Source organism: Papilio machaon, chromosome 9 (genome assembly GCF_912999745.1).
Source record: "Papilio machaon chromosome 9, ilPapMach1.1, whole genome shotgun sequence".
In the NCBI taxonomy this organism is placed as follows: Eukaryota; Metazoa; Arthropoda; class Insecta; order Lepidoptera; family Papilionidae; genus Papilio; species Papilio machaon.
This window is the reverse complement of record NC_059994.1, coordinates 4223445-4245160: the sequence shown is the minus strand read 5'-3', so window position 1 is coordinate 4245160 and position 21716 is coordinate 4223445. Positions and strand designations below refer to the sequence as shown.

Sequence of the window (21716 nt, the reverse complement as noted above, 5' to 3'; positions counted from 1 at the left end):
CAAGGTTGCAGTTGCCTACATATTTATTGCAATATCATGTTCATGTGTTTATCAGCTTTGTTTAAAAAATTAACATCGTAATAAAAAAACAAAAGTGTTCGTAAAATCTATCTATACTTAAAGCAGTGAAAAACAAAAGTATTGATTTTATAATTTATTACATACTTACAAAGAATATATAACTTAGTAAAAAAAAAGATCTACAATTCATAACTTAGTATCTATTGCGAATCACTGCTGGAACTGGAACTTGAGTCAGTTGACATGACTTCAACATCCTCCTGATTTGGAGCGTCTTTACCACGACCGTCTATCGCCACCGAGTTCCCTCCCCCTACCGTCATGTGCAGCTCCCCCGATGAGTGCCATGTGAACTGGTTTGATGCTGAAGCTGGTACTGCAATTTTAAGTGCATACAGAATTCATTTTTAATTAAAAAAACAAAGTCAGTTCAGTTGTTGAAGCAGGCAGTTAAAATAATTTACATACATACAAACATACATACACAAGAATAATACAGGACATCACATGACATGACATGACATAATAATAGCTTTGAGTAATAAAAGCTATTGATACAATTATGGTAAAAATAATGACTTAATCAAAAAGAACAAAAACAGAAGCAATTGAAATTAAGTAACTAAATTAAAAGTATTCATACAAAAGAAAATATATGTACAGTCAGCTTCATAAATATAGTGGCAGTCAAGATATCCAAATATATAGGAACACCTAAAGTGATCAATTATATAAGTACAACCAAAGTTATCAAATTAATTGAAGCATCCACTCTGCTCAAATACAGCGGAGCGTTCACATCGTCATATATATGAGTACATTCAAAGTGCCCATAATTATAGTAACAGACAGAGCGTCAATAGTAACGAAGCATCGAAAGTATGCAAAAATATCGTAACATTTGACAAAATTGAACTCTATCTCTATTTACTTAAGATACACTTTGAAATATACTACTTCTGTTAAATTCATTTGACGCTTTGTATCAACATAATAGGTTGTCCAATAAGTTCGTTCCGATTTTCAATAGGTATCTTAGAATAGACCCGAATATATTACAATTATTGAAAACATATGACATGTTTACATAACACATACATACTGAAAAGCTTAACTTCAGCCATATTTTGACAAATGGTAGGACACGATTCGTTCTTTTCTATCAGTTTTATAAAAACTGATTGACTTAATTTTTGCCGAAATACATAAGACGTTTTGCTATAAAATCGAACAAATATAATTTACAAGACGTATGCCAAATCTTAAGGGCCTTTAAAATTTCCATTAAAAATGGGCACGAACTTATCGGACAACCCAACATTTTTCTTCTTATTATTATAACGTTTAAAATTTATAAATTGACGATACATGACAGATACCTAATCTACCTATCTATATATATAAAAGAAAGTTGTGTTAGTTACGCCATTTATAACTCAAGAACGGCTGAATCGATTTGACTGAAAATTGGTGGGCAGGTAGCTTAGGACCAGGAAAAGGACATAGGATAATCTTTACCCCATTTTCTATTTTTTTTTATTCCGCGCGGACGGAGTCGCGGGTAAAAGCTAGTAAGTAATATCAAATTTTATTCTGTCACAATATGTGCTAGTTTCAGTGTTTTACTATTTTCGCCGCAGTACGTAAGTTTAATGGTTCGAATCCCAGGCTTACAAGTTACAAGGTTTTTATTTTTCAATATTATCAATGTATGTATAGAGCTTGATTTATTTTTAATGAAAAGGAAAAATCTAGTAATTTACTTAGAATATGTTTTTTACTTAACAAAAACAATTTAAATTTTTATTTTTGGGGTATTTAATATTTAAATAAAATTAATAACGATTAGGTTCGGCCATCTATACAACTTCTGTTAAATTAATTGACAATTTGTATCAAAATATTTTTCTCTTCCTGTTAGGTATCTTCAGTCCGGTTGCAGTAGAATTTTCCAAGCATAGATTTATTACACGTATTCGATGTCGCCAGTGACAGTCCGCGCGGAGTTTAATGACGAAACTTACAATAATAAACGTGAACAATAAAAAAACATGGAACAAGGAATATTGTGGTTCCTTAATTTTTAAAGATGTCGAATAGTAACCAATAATTGTTGCGATAAAATTCAATTTTATATAACGCTTTGATAATAAAATTAAAAACCTTAAAAATGTAAAAATAAGTTTGGGATTCGAATCGCCAAAACTGCGTATTACAGCGAGCAGTTAAGCCGTAAGGCCAAACTGGCATATATGGTGACAAATTAAAATTTGATATTGCTTATCTATCTCGTACCTATCTGTCATGCGGGACGTAAACTTGAAGTAAATAGCAAAAAAATGTTTTGATATAAAATGTCAAATGAATTTAACAGAAGTAGTATATTTCAAAGTGTATCTTAAGTAAATAGAGATAGAGTTCAATTTTGTCAAATGTTACGATATTTTTGCATGCTTTCGATGCTTCGTTACTATTGACGCTATGTCTGTTACTATAATTATGGGCACTTTGAATGTACTCATATATATGACGATGTGAACGCTCCGGTGTTTTTGCGCAGAGTGGATGCTTCAATTAATTTGATAACTTTGGTTGTACTTATATAATTGATCACTTTAGGTGTTCCTATATATTTGGATATCTTGACTGCCACTATATTTATGAAGCTGACTGTACAACAATCCATGTATGCAAATATATGTCAAAGATAAAATAAGTACATAATTGACCACTATATATCATATATCAATATATTATCATACAAAGTATGAGGAAAAATACAAATAATGATATTGACCACATTTATAATATGTTTACTTAGAACTATAGATATGACTTGGTAAATAAATAATACATACCTCCGCCAGTGGTTATTCTGTGCAGTTCATTTAGTGTGGATGGTGTGTGACCATTGAGTGGCAAGTCACAAAGTCGGCCAAGCATTCCCAATCTCATTTCAAGATCGGTAGGATAAGGCCTCCGTGGATCTCCTGGCTGCCAGGATAATGGTGCACTAACTGCATTTGATGCACTTATTCTAGAAGGGGAAAAAAGATTTTTAATTGAGGTAACATATATTAATAATAAGTTATATAACTTATCCTGATTATATTTTGTCTGTATCGAGAAATTGAGGAGCAGAAGGTTAGCGTGGTTAGCGTGGTTTGGACATGTTATGCGGAGGGATGATAATCATATAAACAAAAAAGTAATGAAATTGAATGTGGATGGCTATAAAGGTAGAGGAAGACCAAAGAAAGTATGGATGGATTGTGTGAAAGAGGATATGCGTAAGAAGGGGGTAAATTCAGATATGACGGCTGATAGAGATGTATGGAGGAGTAGTACATACTGTGCCGACCCTCCATAGGGATAAGGGCAGGTTGATGATGATGATGATGATCATTTCTTTAAATCATAGTATGACATGTAAAAGAATGATTGTAGGACCCAAATTTTAGTAACAATGAATAGTACAGTGCCAACTATTTCATTTATTTACCTGTGAGCAAATTTAATCAATTCTTCAGAAGGAACAGGCCTTTTCCTTGACTTAACTATAGAAGCAAGTTTTTGTCTTGCTTGATACAATGATGTAGCTAAAATTTGTTCAGCATCTTTCAACTGTCTTTGTAGATGATATATGTCTTGATCCTGTATTAAAAAAATAACATGTATTTTATTAGAAAGTCAATATATTTATATATTAAATATTATAGTTTACCTTATTGTCTACTTCAGCCTTTAGTTCATTCATTTTTTGTTGTATATTTGCTTGTTCGTCGGCTAATTCTAAAGTCTTTTTCAATTCGACGTCTTTAGCGAGCAGCAAATCAGTCAATTGTGCATGATCAGCAGCTGATAATTTCTGCGATTTTGGTGCTATTGAAACTTCTATCATCTCTCTAAAAGCCAAAGAAAACATTAAAAACAATTAGCCTTTAGCAAATTAATGCAATTTGCATATATTACTTACTTGGCTATAAGTTCCATATCATCGATTATAGACAATAGCCTATCCTTGGTGCTTAAATGAGAAGCCATTTTTAATATTAAAAGCTTCTCTATCTCCTACTGTTTACAACATTCGTATTTCTTCTTCTATTGATTAAATATTAATTTTAATTTGATTCAGCTTGAATTTGTTTGACATTTATTTTTGACAGTGACAATGACAAGTGACAACACAAAACAGACCAGAAACATAAATAAGTTTTTAATACATAGATAATACAATACTCAACGCTAACGTCCAACGCAACGTCACATTCAGAGTTCCATATAATGTCATGGCCCGTAAAACTTTAATATGCTATTATGTTTATACATGCCAATTCTTTTGAAGTTGGACCGAATTGATACCTTCATATCTTCATTGAAAACAGTACACTTTTGTTAAAATCAACGACTCACAAACGATGCATGCACATACATACAAAAACAATTTCACAAATACACAGAAATAATTTCGTCTACCCATTAAAATTACAAGCTTCAAACTGTCCGTGAAAAATTGCTCAAATCAATTTTAGTGTACAATTTATTGCTTACATGGTTAGTTTTATCTTCCTATAAATTGGCGCGAGAAACAAAATTGAGTTCTTTTGTTGTTTTATTTGTTGAAACTTTTTTGTATTTAAAATGTTCCAATTATTTTTTAAGTAAGTATACCCATTGATGTATTTCAGTGTGGTTTAAATTTTTGTAAATATACATATAATATTATGGTCTAGTTTGCCAATTTCCATAAGGTTGCTTTAAATACGGGAATAACTTACATTGACTTACAACTAGAGGTCCGACGTACGTATTACCCGTTCACAATAACATGAGACCTGAGTGTGATGTTGCCGCTTTGTGATTGTACAGTGTACGAAGAGGTGACGTCGTCGTAAAGCAATTAAACTAGGGTGAACATTACAAACCTTCGTTACTCGTTGCAATAAGTTGGCATTGCGGAGAAATGTTATGGCAGAGGGCAGTGTTGTCGTATAGCATAGAAGTTTCAAGTTAAGTTATAATATGCGTTGCGAAAGCCTAACTTAACGTTACAAATCGCTCTTAACATACAGATTTTCTTTTAGCGTAACTAATCATTAGTTCGGCACTCAGAGTTCTTACTAAAATTACACTTAGTGGTTAATTAACGACAGTTAACAAAAACGCATTTTTAAAGTGGTCAAAGATGCCTTCATCTATTGTAAAATTTTGTTTTAAAATAAACGCGTCATAAAGAAATCTTAGTTGTCTTTTATATGTTATACATAGTGGTCACTCTATTTATATGTTCATTAATATATTTCCTTTCATGAATCGGTTATTAACGAGTAGCATAAAAGATTATTCAATCAGCTATCTGCAGCTCGGCAGTTGATATTGCATAACAGCCATATTGACCCAGTTTGGTATTGCCATTGTGTATTTTATGAACACTGAAACTTGAGTATACATGTTACTTTTATTATAACATGTAAAACATAGTCAAACAATGCATGTTTTTTCATCATTATCAGCGGAATAATAAATACAAAAGTAGATTTAGTGTGACCTGATTTTTGATTATTCTTTGTAATTAAAAATTTGTAATAAGCAAAATAATAACACAATAAACATAATAACAAAAAAATATGTTGATAATTAATACCACTTACAAAACATGTTCATTCGTTCTTCGTCGAACATGTGAAAGCGATTTAAAAAATTCTGCCTACCCACATAACTGAAGTAATACGATACCGCGAGCTCTTGACTTTATGCGCGTGCGCATGTGACTTTCTCAGTAACCGTACCTTTTGTTTTCCATTGTAAAACACGAAACAATGCATAATATTGACAATAAACAATAATAAATCTAGGCAAGTCGCAAACTGTCTTGCAACTCGCAAGTTTTCTTGAGTATTAAAAGAGATATGTATATACATATTGTATGTTCAAGATTTGAATATTTTGCAACCAGTTAATTAATCATCTTTTTTTAAGACCTGCCAAGATGATAAAATTGTGATCTTGCGATCATCATTAGTGGTGCATTATTTTTGCAATTTTAGTTCTAAATTTAAGTCGTAGATGAAAAGATATTAGAATTCGACATTTAGTATGATTTATGTGCAGGTTGCATTACGAAATTGTATCCGAATTTAATAGTTTAGAGAAGTTTATTCCTTATAAATAATTAATGCAGTCATTTGTTTACTTGCACGCAAATTGCTTCAATGCAGGCGAGCGGTAATTTAGCGAATGGCGCACGAACCGGCTCTTGTTGCACGCTGTGGGCTCGTGATAGCGGGCTGCGGGGCTCGCGCGGGGAGTGGACGACCACGCAGTGGGCATGCGCTCTCCACGTGCTCATGGGCCTTTATTGCTGAACATATTTCCCCTGTCCAATCAATTTCTTTCTTACCCGGTCATTTGTTTTTGTTGATTTTTTATTTCATAAAGATACTTCTTGATAAATTGTAGGGATATTTTTTTATTTTCATCATCGTTTAAATATCACAAAGGAAAATCTTGTAAAAATAAAAAATATTAACATTTAATACAATTTAGTTTCGTTGATTAAATTAGTTTTGGTAGTTAACTTAAATAAATCCAAATTTATTGCTTAAAGACGCCGCCAAGAAAATTTTAAACCTGCAGCGAAAATAGTCTAGAACTTGCACAGTAATAAAGCATCAATGACACAGACTACTTTTAAGTCAGTATGCAAAATGACATTTACCCGTTTAAATAAAAGAGTCCTGGGTTAATTTTGCATTAATTTACCTTGAATATTATTTTAAAGACATTATTTACATAACAGAAGTTGCATTTGCTATCTTTCATGGTGGTTTAATTTAAAGTGTTCATACTGAATAAAACATTTTACTACTCTGTGGCATAGCGTGTTTGTATAGTGGGGAGGGTCTCAACAATTCGATCTCTCATTGAATCAAGTCCGTATGACGGTTGTGTTACGTCCTAGTGCAGTGCAGGTTCGGCAGTCGAGGTGAAATTGGCTCCTCTGCCAATCTAATGGAACATCGTTCCTACGAAGTACCACCGGCGACCGTACTAAACATATCAAACATTCGTCACAAACGCGACAATTGTAGAAAACAACAAATCCTGTTGTTGCTATTATGTTGTTTAAACGGATCATTGAAGGAAAGTCGATGTTGAACTCCGATGTCAAGGATAAGTCACCGGAGAAATGTTCTAGAAGGAAGTCGGAATGCGACGGCTGTGGAGAACATTCCACGTAAGTAAACAACAATGAAATTACCACATTACAGTGAAGGTTATAAGCCAAATGCTCCTTTATATCACTTTGTTGGTAAATTTCGATACTTGTGTTTGTTATTATCGAAACGAATGTTTATAATGACCAATATGGTATGAATTGGTTCGTTATTTACATTTTTATGATGGTTCTAAATTTAACACCAACTAATTGGTGTTTACTGGGAATCGTTAACACGTTCTAAATTTAAATCAATGTTATGATTACGGGTTAACTCGAAATACTTTTATAGTAATATTGCTATCCCACTCATACTCTTTGAACAGAATAGAGAAAACAATACTTTAACAGCTTACCTGCAGTTTTAACACGTTAAATACCGCTACGTTATGAACTCACTAAGGCGGTGGCACCTAAAGTGTTAAGGATATATTTGGCTAACTATTTAGAAAATTGAAAATAGAATAACATAAACAAATAACTCGTTATCGCTTAATTTTTTTTTTTATGATGTAGAGGTCTGGTGAATTCTACTGATATGTGCCATGTGTTTACACTATTCAATGAGCCATAAACATGCATTTTTAATTTAAATGTAAACTGACATAAACAATGTTTCACACATTTTAACAACAACCAAGAATGCAATGATTCTTGGTCTTATCTTAAGCCAATGAGTTTGTCCTTTCACCGCTTATAGGCATCGATGTTTTTAATCCCCTTTCTTCTACCTACCATTATATCAATAAAGTTCTGAGTTGCCAATATTACACTGGTTTATCATCACCTCCCTGGCCTTATCCCACTCACGACGGGTCGGCGCATGTTTTATAAACCTTAGTGTTTTGTTTGGATCAAATTAAACATTTGTTTTTTAAATTATCTAGAAATATATTATTTAATTTATAAGAAACTAGTTGTTTCCAATTTTATTTAGTCCTGCTCCATAAGTCTAAAATTATTACTACTTACATACCTAACAACTTCAGACTTATTGTGGGCTGACGAACAAATCATTAAAGAAAAGGTAATTATTGCTATAGCAACATTAGTATCTTTCACAAAAAAAAACTGAAGTAAAAATATGTTTTTCTATAAATGTTTGGCTTTGCATATATGTTTGCGAGCACACTATCATTATCTTGTTCACTTTCAGATATTAAAATATAGGTACCAACATCAGCCTCGTAAAGTCATTTATGTGTTACTAGCTGTCGCCTGCGACTCCGTTTGTGCGGAACTCAATAAGTAGGTTATGTGTTTCAGACTTTTCGTTGTTTATGCCAAATTTCAACGAGAACCGTAAAACGGATTTGGAGATATCTTCTAACAAACATACATCCATACATCCAGTTTGGAATTTATAATAGAAGAAGTAAATATAATTTTTCAAAGCACCAATGTAAAGAACATTTGCTTACGGTATTTTCAGTGCTAAATAAATAAGCCCCTAAACACCTACGGTCTTCTTAACCCACATGGGACGGAGATAAAAAAGTTCATTAAGAATCTGTTCAGTCAATCTAATGTGCAGTTTAATTTAGAAAAGTCTTACAAATATACTAAAGATTGAGTTAAAAATGTCGATCAGGGAAGTTAAAATTTAGAAGGTCAGATTACAGAACTCAGACATACTAAAAAAAAATCTTAATGATTACGTCAATGCCAACACACTCTACGAGATTGCATCCGTGGATCAATAGACATCTTTGCTCATTCTATCAGGGTAAAAAAGTGTTAGGAGTTTTTATGTAATTAGTTTTGTTAATTTTCTTGGATTGCAAAGAATCGGAAACACCTTGTTTAATATACGCCCACTAGTAATGAGTTCTAACACCTTAGAGTTCATTGTTTTATAAACTTCAGTGTTATTCAATATGGGATTGTATTCACATTCAAACTGCAGTCTCGTATTTTGTAAGCTAGCACTGTTCTTCATAAATATTATGTTACAGTCTGTGTCATATGTCTTTCCGCTTCGTGTCTTGTTAATGTTTAAAAAAAAATGATTGTCGATTGGAAAACACCAACGACATTTACCTATTTTTTTTTTAATAAAAAAAAATAGTGCAGGCAGACACTTTTTTATTGTAAGCCTGACTGTTATATTCTAAACAAAGTAAACATTAGGTTTTCGCTAAGGAAGCATTCATAGAAAATCATTTATCCTTTTTATTTTCTCTGAAATAAACTAATGTAATATTAAATTTGAATATGTCAGCAGTGGAAACCTACGGTAACCGAGCTGAACTGCAATATTCAATAACACACAGCCTACCTTATTTGAATAATAAGGAAAAAATATTTATAAATAAAGTTTGAAGGTTCGAAAGCTTATTGAACCTTGTTCACCTACTTTAAACCGGAAGGAATGCAATGAAACTTTTCAAAAACAACGAAAGGGATGAGAATATGTTTTTATACATGTATTTCAGTGAAAACTCATGGTTACGCGTCATCTAAATGATCACGTGGTGTGACACACATACAGAACAGCTTTTTTTAAATTATGCACATCAATTATTTCATAAGAGCAATCAACGGTTAGACCATTGTTAAGTGATGACTGTTCTACGGAACGTAATAGTTTACATGTAATACGTGAAATGATAATTAAATTAGAAAAAATATTGCAATAAGTCATATTTGTTATTACTAACATTTTCGAACATATATTTGCTGTCAATCTTTTTTGTGACAAGCGCCTGGTGCAAAATTTTTATCAATTTTTTTTACTACTAAGTAGTTACATACTCTTTGATTTTTATGACTGAATCTGTCAGGAACTCAAAAACGAATCAACTGATGATTGATCAATAATACGTATTGGACTTATTTACTTATACACAAAGTTATTTTAAGAAAACAGTTTATTGTTAAAGGGCAATAACCCTGGAACATTCACAATTTATCAAGTCGTTAACAACACCATGTTAATGGTCAAGTAACTACATCATCTACCTTAAGCATCGGTATAAAGATAAGAAAACCCTTTCCATAACGTTAAACCCATTCTTTTCCTCTTCGCTTGTGGCAGGTACGTGAATTCCTTTGCTGCATCCTAAATACATAATAATTTTGACTTACCATTAAAAAATGTTCTTAATTGCTCTCTTAAAGATTTCAAATCTTGCTTAATTCTCCTTTTTCGTTTTCTCACAGAAATTTTAGCCATTTTATGGCTCAGCTCTTTACACGAACGCAATTTGAAGGTAACTAAAAGAATTAGCATTCAATCAGTTGCAATATGAACTTGTTTTTATCGACGGGGCCGACCCCACTGATTTCCCAATTCAATCTCTTTCTGGGTTTGTCTTACGTATTCTCCACGTCAGATTACTTTCTACCAGAAAGCAATAACTATTTCCCAGCCATGTTTAAAAGATATGTAAAAATATTCCTTCTATGGCTGTTATCACTTTTTACACTGAAGTGAAAATTGAACCGTATTAAAGTTACTAACAAGAATAAACGTAATATGACGAATGTTCAGACATAACCAGTGACGAATTCATCTTATTTGTTATACAGTGTTTACGTCACAATAAAACGATTATTATTATAAATATATTTCTGCCAGATTGGGGCGGCCCAGCTTTATCTCGGGCATTGTTGTATGTGATGACGAAATCAACAATAAACTACATTAGCGAGAATCTTAAGGTCATACTATCAGGGGTCTTTGATGATAACCCTATGTGATGCTGGACATATATATCGTTTGTCCATACAATCTTTGCCAGTTTGACGACAAACGCATCCAAGTCACAATAAGTCACAAACACGCTGGCTTATAGTATAGTTCAGAGAATAAAATTTGTGATAAGTATGATAAGTGAACGTTTTCGTGTTCGCAGTATCTTGGAAGAAATGACGAAGATGGTGTTGCTGGGAGTGGTGTTATGGGCCGGTGTGACGTTCGGCACCCACGTCGCCCCCTACCCGCTCAATTTGATTGTTAGCTCAGGTGAGTTTAGTTCTTTATTGGCACACTTGGTACCGTTAAAGGTATAGGTGTTAAGTAGTGGTTTGTTTTAGATAACCTCCACCCACCGCCGATGTATGACTTCCCGTTCCCAAGCGCGGAGATGCTAAGACGTATCCCTCCGGTGACTACGGCGCACACCAACGGTTCAGTAGACTACAGCAAGAAGATAGTAGGGATGCTCGAGCGCTACGAGCACAACCTGCAGGCTGCGATGGTGACGCCAAAGCAAGGCAGCGCGGCGCAGGCCTTCGCGATACAGGGCCGTCCCTCCAGCGAGGCGATGCATTATGAGAAATCCTCCATGATTATCACAAAGGCTTCTCAGAATCTAATGTGGAGAAAATGCTCAAAGTAGGTTAAAATCACAGAATTAAAATACTACAATAATTATTCAAATCTTGCATTCTTGATGAAGAAAAAATTGTTGTACAATATATGATTATATGTTTACTTATACATAAATATATCTTCTCTTGTTATTCATAGCACTGTATAAGAATCCTCACTGAGACTTTTTCTTGTAGCTTTGGTTTGCCGAACGACGAGTGCGCGAGTTTCATAAGTACTTTGAACTTGCGCGAGACAGAGTTCGGTCCGGAGTGCGCGGCACTGGAGCGGTTCACGTGCCGCACTAACAAGATGTCTTCTAAGTACCGCACATTCGATGGCTCTTGTAACAACCCCGTGCGCTCCTCCTGGGGCCAAGCGCTGACTGGATTCAAGCGACTACTCCATCCGAGATATGCTGATGGTATCGAAGAAGTAAGCACATCGTTTGTTGGTTCTTTTGTTCAGAATTTATTCGTGAACTTTGCAGCAATAAATATTCAAAATTTATGACTATTCTCTTCTATTAAAATAACCAAAACGAATAGAATCAATGTTACTGAAGACCGGGGACACACAACAGTAACTATACTGTTAAGTACAATCAGACTCGTTGTTAGTGGAGGATATAGATAAATGATTATCAATTTTCATAACTAATAGTTTTATTTCGTTACGTCCAGCCCCGAAAATCCGTGCTGCCCAAGCCCTTGCCTTCAGCACGCGTGGTTAGCATGGAGCTGACTGACAATGTAGACAAGCCTGATGACAAGAAGACCATCGCTCTTGCCGCCTGGAGTCAGTTCCTCCATCACGACTTGGTTCATATCCCTGTTAGGAAGACCAGTAAGTAGCATGCCTACTCATAAATTCATAGCAACTTAATTCGGATTCTATAAGATGGAATAGAACCCTAAGACTGATGATATGTTTTTTCCACCAGTCCACACGGACCAGCCGATTCGTTGCTGTGACGTGTCGGGTTACAACCTGGCACCGAGGCACGTGCACCCGAACTGCATGCCGATATCCGTGCCTAGAGATGACCCGATCTTCAAGGAGGATAAGAACAGGAACGCAATCACTTGCATGGAGTACACTCGCTCTGTCACCACTTTTAGAGGCGACTGTACCTTTGGAGCTGCGGAACAGGTAAATATATTTTCTCATATTTATACTTGTTAATAAGTACCTACTATCATTAGTATTTAGTACTTTAAAGGTTAAAAATCAGAAGACGCGATACGATTACGAAACGCTTTCACAAAGTCATATTTTCATTCCTCTCATTAGCTTTGAACAAACAGAGACAACGTGTGTTTTTTAAGTGGAAAGTCATGCTTATTAATATGTCAGAAGCAAAAGTTAGATATATATCGTATAATCGTTATTCAAACATTGTTCCGATAAAATACAAAACAAAGGTGTAATTTAACTAATACCTCTAACAACCGGGGTCTTATGATGAATAACAAATATTGTTATTATTTTTTATCTCTGACAATATTTAATACTGTTCTGATAAGATTATATTTGACAACTAACGGAATATTTTAATATTCCCTTATCGCGTATTTGATAGAAAAGTTCGAGAAATCAAAATATCGAGAAAGCTTTTGACTTTACAAAGTTACTATGTTAGAAACGATTGAAAATATTTTCCCTTTAATTGTTACATTATTAACTTTATTTATTGTAATTATAGTCCATACATATACAGTTCTTTCGTATGCATATTAGTTTCTTTTTAGATGCAATTAAAAATAACACGTCATTGTGCATATTTCTTAAAAATTTATTTATCGTTATGTAATTTTTTCTGATTGATTCATTTTATAAAGAACATTCCTTACTAATGAAATATTTCATTAGTCATTTTGTACTTTACTATTGAATAATAAGTTTTCTTTACACGAGGTTACGTCGTGATTGAATCCAGCTTACTTCAACTTACAGTGTTCCCTTTCTTAACTTACAGTGTCATTTTGTAACAAACAATAACTTTGGAAGTTGTAAATGCATAAAGGCTACTAAATAAATAAAATTAATAAGTTTTCTCAAATTTAAATTATTCAATTTAGAAAGGTATATTAGATGTTATAACACTTTCAGTCATCAGAACATCTATAATAAGGATGATTTCAAAGTATTAAAAATGGTATACGTATTGTGTAGTTTATATTTTCGGCATCTTTAGGTACCTATTTTATAAAATCAATCTCTTTTAGTTATGAAGATTATTGCTTTTATTTTGTTTAAATTAAGAACTACAAGTACAGTAAATCTAATCTTACTTATTTTATAAATGCGAATGTTAAAATTAATTGAGGGATGGATGTTTGTTAGAAGGTATCTCCGGAACGGCTCAACGGATCTAGATGAAATTTAGTACAGATGTAGAACATACTCTGAAAGAACACCTAGGCTACTGATTACGTTTTTTTATATTCCGCGCGTAGTGAGTCGCGGGCGAGAGTTAGTAAACACATATTTATACCTGATGGTGTTATAATTTGCTGTTATTGTTAAATGTTCATTGTATAGTTTTATGTAGAGCGTTATAATACTTGTTTATATTGTTATGTTAATTCAGCATAAACTAAGTGAACAAAATATGTAAACAGCCCGTGTTTACTAATCGTTTCGCACACGACCACTAATAGATATGACCTATTGATTTGTTCTTGAAACATTTATAGCCCTCATTGACTTCAATAGAGGAATTTGACTTTGAATTAAGACCTATTGATTCGCGTTCGCGTTCTTTGTCATTTACATTTTAATAGTGGTGACTCGTGACTGTCCGCGTGGAATTCCATCCTAAGACCATTAAATGGTTCACCTAGAATACTTTGTAAATCACAAGTTGTTACGTTTACCCACGCAATTGTGTCTTGTACTTTAGTAAGTGTAGGTACTAGTTAAATATTTTCAAGGTCGTGTCAATGAACGTATGCGATATCTGTAAACAACTGGATACATCGAGTTAACAGTTTACCTAATTCGATTTCTGCAAAGAATATTTGAAAAAGAGACCGTAGATTTTGAAATACACAGTGGAGAAGCGGGCATATTTTATTGCATCCATGTTTGATAATAGTGGTTCGATTTTAAAAATAAATAGGGTTCTTAGAAGTAATCTGCAGGCCGTTGCATGAATGCGAAATCTATTTTTATAGCGGCCGGACGGGTTTTTCTTAGAGCTATGATGCGAGTCTTGTAATCGGCGGAGTGCAACGCCTGCGAATTTATAAATAAAATGGCACAATGTAACACCCTATGTCCATGATCTCGTTTCTATCAGGTACAGGGTAGAGTACTGCGTCTTATAATGTCAGAAAATGTCACTGGCACATTTTTACAATGCAGCTGGTATAAATATTACCTATAGGTAAATAAAAATATATTTTTATTTTTACGATAGCAAGCAATGGTTCATTTTCCGTCCGTTACATCATCAGTTTCAAGTCTTACGTTATTGTGCACTAGTAGTACGATTTTTAGCGATCCCTTGAGCGTTTTTAATTGTTGCTAAATGCTGAATTAAAAGATTGAAAAATAGATTCAGGTGTAAAGAAGGTTCTTGTATAACGGATATGGATGTCCAAAAGCACTAAAATATCTAATGTTTTTATGATTCGTGAAACTTATTCTTACCTTTTCTTATAAATGTATTAATGTAGGTAAAATATACGTAAGTTAATGTTTGTTGTAATAAGTAGGTGTTAACTTCATTCTCTTAAACATACGGCGCAGTTTTTATTACGTCTAACGACTTTGAAGGAGGTCATGCTGACAAACTAAATAAGGGTCATATTTCTGTCTCTTTCTAACTTATCTATAGCATATGTAGTGTAATACGCAGTAAGTAAACTGAAATATATTACGTAAACAAAAAAGTTAATCACCGATGTTGTTAATATTTGGACGTACTTACATTAAAGTACGTCCAAGAATTATTCTTTTGTCTGTACTAATATGTACACACAACTTGTTACCGTGAAAATTCGAGTAGGTACCTTGTCACCTGTACAAAAATATTATCTCTGTTTTTCTGCTGTGAGGGATTTTTTTAACTTAAATCTCCGTACACTTTTTTTTAATCGTTTCGGTCCAATGAACAGGATGTTTGTTTTAAATAAATATAAATTCGAAATCATGTCCACGAAGGACGATCACGTTTTACAGTTGTTAAAAGATTTAGTGTCCATTAAACGTTTTATGTATCTATTAGTTAACGTTTCATTATGATATGTTACGGCTTTGCAAATAACTTCTCGAGTGGTTTTTCATTTAAAAATAGGCCAAGAAATGACGAAACATTTACATAAAACATGTTGCGATCTAAGTTTCCACTCAATAATCTATGATATTATGATAACTTTAAAGCGAAAAATGATGGATAGATAAAATTTAAGCCAAAGGAATGGTTTACTGCATACTCTAAAACGTTTTAATTGTGGGATTCCGCTGTCGAAACACTTTTTAAAAGCAATTGCCACTCTCATTTACTTAGAAAAACAGTGATAATATTATGTTTTACTTTAAGTATTTCAGCAGTGGAATTTCACTCTATTGTATAACAAATTTAATTCATAGTAATTCGTTTGTTTCAGATGAATCAAGCAACTCACTTCTTAGACGGGTCTCATATCTATGGGTCTAACAGTCGTGACGCAGCTGCATTGAGAGAGAAGACTGGCGGCCTGCTAAAGACCTCCACCATTGAGAATGAGGAGCATTTGCCTTTAGCCTCCTCCCCCACTGATAAATGCCTCGTTGAGAGTGATAAGGAAGCTTGCTTTAATACTGGTAAGCTACAGAAATACAGATTTCTTGATATTAAAACAATAAGACGAAGATGGAAAATCTCTAAATAAAAGATTTAAGTTTATAAAACTCTTAATAAATCAATAACAAACTAAACTCTAGGTTCTTTTTAATATTTATTTTAACCATATTTAAGGATTTCAAGTAGACGCTAAGCTTTTGCTAGGATATTAGTTCCTTCAATAGTCTACTAGGCTATTATAATAGTCTAATGGTGGAATTCTAACCTAGGCCCGCGAATAGGCGGTCTACACCTTTAACTATTGAGCCAATGACGCTTTGAATCTAATCGCCAAAGAGTGGGGACTAAATCTATGTAATTGTTGTAACAGGTGACATAAGATCCAACATGCATCCTTGGTTAACCGGTCTACATTCCCTGTGGGTAAAAGAACACAACAGGATAGCGAGGATGTTAGCCAAATTGAACCCGGATTGGAATTCTGACCGACTGTACCATGAGGCGAGGAGGATTGTGGTGGCTGAGCTACAACATATAACTTACAAACAATGGTTGCCCGCTCTCACTGGTAAGTACATTTGGACAAGATTGGTATGACATTTTTGCCCTTTTTTTTGTACGTCTCTTCCCTCGCCAAATTTACTTTCCCTTTTCATCCTTTTCTTAAAAGAAAAAGTTGGGAGGAGGACTAGAATTTGGCCTCAACCATACTAATTCATCAGACTAAACGCGGAATTACCTTAACTTTACGACTTCCTTATGGTCCCTTCTATATGGTCGATTGTAGCTATAAAGCTGGCTATTCATGCAACAGCTTGTTTGTCTTTGTTTAACTCTAACCATGTATAACTAAATAATAATATAAATATATATTTTTTTGTTTTAGGTAAATCGTTCGATGAGATGTACGACAGTTATGATACAGGATACAATTCCGACATCGACCCAACCGTCACTAATTCCTTCGCGACAGCGGCCTTCCACTTTGTCAATACTCTCTTCGATCAGGACATTGAGTTTGTGGATGTTGACAATAATGTGGTAGCAGAGAGGCTAAAGGACAATTACTTCAAACCTGAACTGATCACCGCGAAAGGAGGTCTGGAGAAACTGCTACGAGGCATGGTCAGCCAGAAGAGTCAGAATTCTGATCTTAATTACGATGATGACGTAAGTTAATTTTGTTATTTTTACCGTGAATTTCCACCGTCGAAATACATTATCATCACCTCATTTTCCTGGTCTTTGAAAAAATCTTACGGTTAATCTGTGTAATGTTTGAATGAATTATGTCATCATTATTTTTAGTAGAAGGGTAGGGCGGGGTTAGTTGAGCAATTTTTCACTTGAGCGGATGTAGCTCCTCAATGATAAGTCTCAATGAGTTGTTATGCGGCTTGATGGATTAGTAATTTATCCCTTAGCAAAAGTGTCCATAGTAATTTTTTGTAGCAAGTCGAGTTTAAGAGCTACAGCTGTTTAAATGCGGAAAGTCAAGTATGCTCAATGTACCCCATAGGTGAGGTAAGTTGAGCAAGGGTATGGGGCAAGTTGAGCACTAAAAATGTCTAACCAAACTATGAGTTCAATGTTGACTAGAGATTAAGTAAAATATGTGTTTGACAATCAGCTCTTTATTAATAGTCTTTTAGTGACAGAACAACAAAAACTTAAAATAATTTTCTTTGGATAATTAACTGAAAATAGAATAAACAAAACATCAACGAATCTTAAGACTAACTTCAGGATTAAATTCAGTATTTCTGTTTAAACAGACTTAGACATCTTTAAAAAAATAATAATAAGATTTTAGCAACTTAATAAGTATGTTAGTATTGCAGCTTTCCTTTCTTCTGTTAGTCTTATCTGCTTCTCTAGACCCAGCCTTTGAGTATGGTCGTACAATTTCCGGGGAAAATACTGGTACAAGGTCGTCTCGTTTTTTTATTTGTTGCTTGGACAAGCTTCGGGTTCAGCTTGAATGGTTGAGGCACAAGGAGTGGGATTAGGATCAGTACTGGACACCACAGCTTGCTCTGAATGATCTTTTTCCGACTCGATAGTTTCTGGTTCAGAACGATCGATTTCAAATGATGGAAAAAACTCATCCTCAACAAAAATGCTTGCATTATACGGGAAAACGCCTGTCTTTTGGAAACCGTTTACAATATTTATACTTGTTTGAACAGACGGCAACGAATCAGCCACTATTTATGGTATATCATATGGTTTTCGCCGGGTTGTTTCACCGTATGGTAAGTTGAGCAACTATAGCTCAACTAACCCCAACCCGGAATTTTAAAACCAAAGCGTCTTTATAAATAAATCGTAAGAATTGTACCCAGGACATCTTTACATATCAAAAGTACAATAACTCTATAGAAGATTAACACTTACCTGATTGAAAACATTCAACAATTGACTAATACAGACGAAAAGTTGCGATAAACGACGTATTTACTTTTTGGTCACAAAATAAACAAAACGCTCTGGTGCTTCACTCGTTCGTCCAGCCCCCATTAGCGAACGCGTGGTGATTACCCCTCCCGCAACTCTTTCTTTTCGCCATACAAAGCTTATGCGTACAGTGAATAGTTTGCGAGATATTTCGATTGCCCAACTTGCCCCTATGCTCAACTAGCCCCGCTCTACCCAATATACAGTAATAGGCCATGGTTTAAAGAATAAATCCTTAACAAAAAAAGCTTAATCTACGCTTACGCCTTAAAGTATTTTTTGCCTTTAATCAATGCTACTTGGTATGCTATGATTTATTAAGTATGTAATACATTAAACAAAGGTGACATTACTATAATTTTGTTACTCACTCTTTACTAAAATACTGTTGGGTACGAACATATTTTTATTTATGTACATAAATAAATTAATTGAACTGGGTACTTAGTTATCAGTCTATGCATGAGCCCAGACAAGGTGACTTTTCTGACCTTTTTATCGTATGATCCGCAAAATATTTTCCCGTCTGTTTTATTAATGTTATAATGAAACCCACATTGCATTCTAAGTATACAACTGAGTAAACAACTTAGTGTCACGTGTGTATGTATTTATTCATTGCTATATGCTGTATATAGAACGACGTCTGGTTTAATGCAAAGTGATAAGGATATATGTTTACTATCAAAACAACTCGAGTTCATTACAAATGTACATTGTAAATTGTTTTTATTTAATTGATTTAATTATGAACTTCTGGTGCTGCTTTTTAAATGATTTAAACAATCCATAATTACGGTACAATCAATGGTGAAAATGTTTCTTTACTTATATCAAAGGAATTATTCCTTTTTTCCTCTCCAATTTTTGAAGTTTATCTCCGTCCTATGCTCCTTCCACCATGAAAAAATTACTTCAAATAGATGTTAAAAATGAGTATTTTGTTATTTGTAGTTACGTCACCACTGGTTGGGCGGTCTGGACGTGTTGGCGATCGACATCCAGCGCGGCAGAGACCACGGCCTGCCGGGATACGTTCAGTACAGGACTCTGTGTGGTCTACCGCACGCCACTGACTTCCAACAGCTCTCCGATGTTATACCGCAACAGGTAAATACAATCTAATCTAACATTTTTCCTAGTAACATGACTTGAAGTTTTTTTATAAGATAAAAGCACCCAAAATGTTATTTCTTGTGTACCCATTGTGTATTGTGAATGTAACAGTTCAATATATTTTGCAGACTGTGGACAAACTTTCCAAGCTGTACGACCGTGTGGTAGACATCGACCTTGTGGTTGGAATGATGGCCGAAACACCGTTGCCTGGCTCTTTGCTTGGAACCACTGCTACTTGCTTGATAAGTTAGTATTCTTTATTTTCTCAGATTTTTTCTTTTTTAAGCTATAGTATTTCGTTAAAATGTACACTTTAATCGATATCTTCTATCTATATATATAAAAGAAAGTTGTGTTAGTTACACTATTTATAACTCAAGAACAGCTGAATCGATTTGACTGAAAATTGGTGGGCAGGTAGCTTAGAACCAGGAAACGGACATAGGATAATTTTTACCCCGTTCTCTATTGTTTATTCCGCGCGGACGGAGTCGCGGGTAAAAGCTAGTTTTATATAAAAATCAGACTCTAGAAAGTACCCATTGTTGCCTACACTAGGCTTTAGGGTAAAGGTGTAGTCATTGACTACCATTTTCTCACGAAAACAATTAATAACTCCGTACGTCAACAGAGGAGCAGTTATGGCGCACGCGTTCCGGTGACCGTTACTTCTACACGCACTCGGAGGCTGGTGGCTTCAGCAAGCGACAGCTGGCGGAACTCAGACGGTCTTCTTTAGCAGCACTACTCTGTGATAACGCTGTGATACAGCGCGTGCAGAGAGATGTCTTCAATACCCCCTCTGACAGGTAAATTCATCACTAAATTTTATGTACAGTCATGTTCGTTCGCAGTATTACAGTTATAGAAAACTCAGAACGACCTTACAACCTTAAACTCTGCACCTTTTATAAATTCAAACTTAATATTGTCTATTAAAAAGTGTTGAATATGCTATTGTTACATCATTTAACGGGCTTTAAATCGCTTGTCGCTTTTAAAGTGAAATACCGCCAATGAACGTGATTGTACAGTAATAGTAATTAACATATTTGGTTTCTTAAGGCAAAATAATATTAGTGCATCATATTGAAATATATTTTTTTTTGTAGTAACCCAGTCGTGTCGTGTGAGGAAATAAAGAGGGTAAATCTGGAAGCGTGGCAGAATCCGTCACAACAGCCGGATATCCTGACGCGCACCAACAACTGGCTGAAGAACAAAGTCGCTAACGCTGGCAATACCACCAAGTAATCACTTAGATGTTTAAGTATAAGTATTAATATTTTAACTTTGCTTCGTTAGTTTCTTTGACGTATTAAATACAATAATGTGAAGTCATAGCATATTCATAACTAAGACTAATAAATCTATTGAGTCGCTTTTGTTTTGAAATTTTTGATTTTTCAATTGTAATTCTGATAATTCTGACAATGTTATATAATTTATTTTATATGTGAAATAGAATCTTAATTTCGCTATAATCGTAACAAAGTTAAAGTATTAGCATAATTAGTGTTAAATCTATAAACAATTCGGTAGCCCATCATGCAAATATGAACCTTATGAAGTTGTGATTAAGTACGTTTTATTTTCATATCCTAGTGAAGTTGTAAAATGATTTGACGTAAAATATATCGAGATTGAGGGATTTTTTAATTTGCATTATGGACTAAGTATATGTTGTTCTAAGTAGTTGTATTTCGTTTTTTAGTTTTTAAGTTTTTCTCAGAACCGGGATGCACATTTTATGACATGATTTGACATACAGGTGTCATATTTAAATTTTGTCA

At 34.1% G+C, this 21716-nt stretch overlaps 2 protein-coding genes across 3 annotated transcripts; one reads left to right on the top strand and one right to left on the bottom strand.

Moving 5' to 3' along the window:
* Positions 1-221: 221 nt before the first annotated feature.
* LOC106718593 (mediator of RNA polymerase II transcription subunit 4) lies at positions 222-4208 on the bottom strand. The gene is made up of 5 exons (XM_014512742.2): positions 3998-4208; positions 3746-3926; positions 3524-3675; positions 2880-3058; positions 222-397 (listed from the first exon to the last, which is right to left on the bottom strand). Exons 1-5 carry the CDS (start codon positions 4063-4065, stop codon positions 222-224), a joined length of 756 nt encoding a protein of 251 aa, XP_014368228.1. The 5' UTR covers positions 4066-4208.
* Positions 3070-21302, top strand: LOC106717565 (peroxidase). Of its 2 annotated transcripts, none has more exons than XM_045679440.1 (13): positions 3070-3088; positions 11098-11207; positions 11279-11579; positions 11753-11990; positions 12239-12401; positions 12499-12707; positions 16172-16367; positions 16718-16915; positions 17234-17517; positions 19759-19914; positions 20049-20169; positions 20555-20732; positions 21036-21301. In XM_045679440.1, exons 2-13 carry the CDS (start codon positions 11111-11113, stop codon positions 21175-21177), a joined length of 2283 nt encoding a protein of 760 aa, XP_045535396.1. In that variant the 5' UTR covers positions 3070-3088; positions 11098-11110; the 3' UTR covers positions 21178-21301. The 2 variants fall into 2 exon arrangements, with proteins under 2 accessions (XP_045535396.1, XP_045535395.1); XM_045679439.1 differs by lacking the exon at positions 3070-3088 and adding an exon at positions 6940-7258 and having other exon boundaries at positions 21036-21302.
* The last annotated feature ends 414 nt before the right edge of the window (positions 21303-21716 follow it).

What these genes read in the sequence shown, in the direction of transcription:
- LOC106717565 (XM_045679439.1), top strand. Translation starts at nt 7,140, where the DNA reads ATGTTGTTTAAACGGATCATTGAAGGAAAGTCGATGTTGAACTCCGAT. An exon ending in ATGTGGAGAAAATGCTCAAA is followed by an intron (nt 11,580 to 11,752) that starts GTAGGTTAAAAT and finishes TTTTTCTTGTAG; the next exon opens with CTTTGGTTTGCCGAACGACG. An exon ending in ATGGTTGCCCGCTCTCACTG is followed by an intron (nt 16,916 to 17,233) that starts GTAAGTACATTT and finishes TTTTTGTTTTAG; the next exon opens with GTAAATCGTTCGATGAGATG.
- LOC106718593 (XM_014512742.2), bottom strand. Translation starts at nt 4,065, where the DNA reads ATGGCTTCTCATTTAAGCACCAAGGATAGGCTATTGTCTATAATCGAT. An exon ending in GATATGGAACTTATAGCCAA is followed by an intron (nt 3,927 to 3,997) that starts GTAAGTAATATA and finishes TTTGGCTTTTAG; the next exon opens with AGAGATGATAGAAGTTTCAA. An exon ending in CAGAATAACCACTGGCGGAG is followed by an intron (nt 398 to 2,879) that starts GTATGTATTATT and finishes TTAAAATTGCAG; the next exon opens with TACCAGCTTCAGCATCAAAC.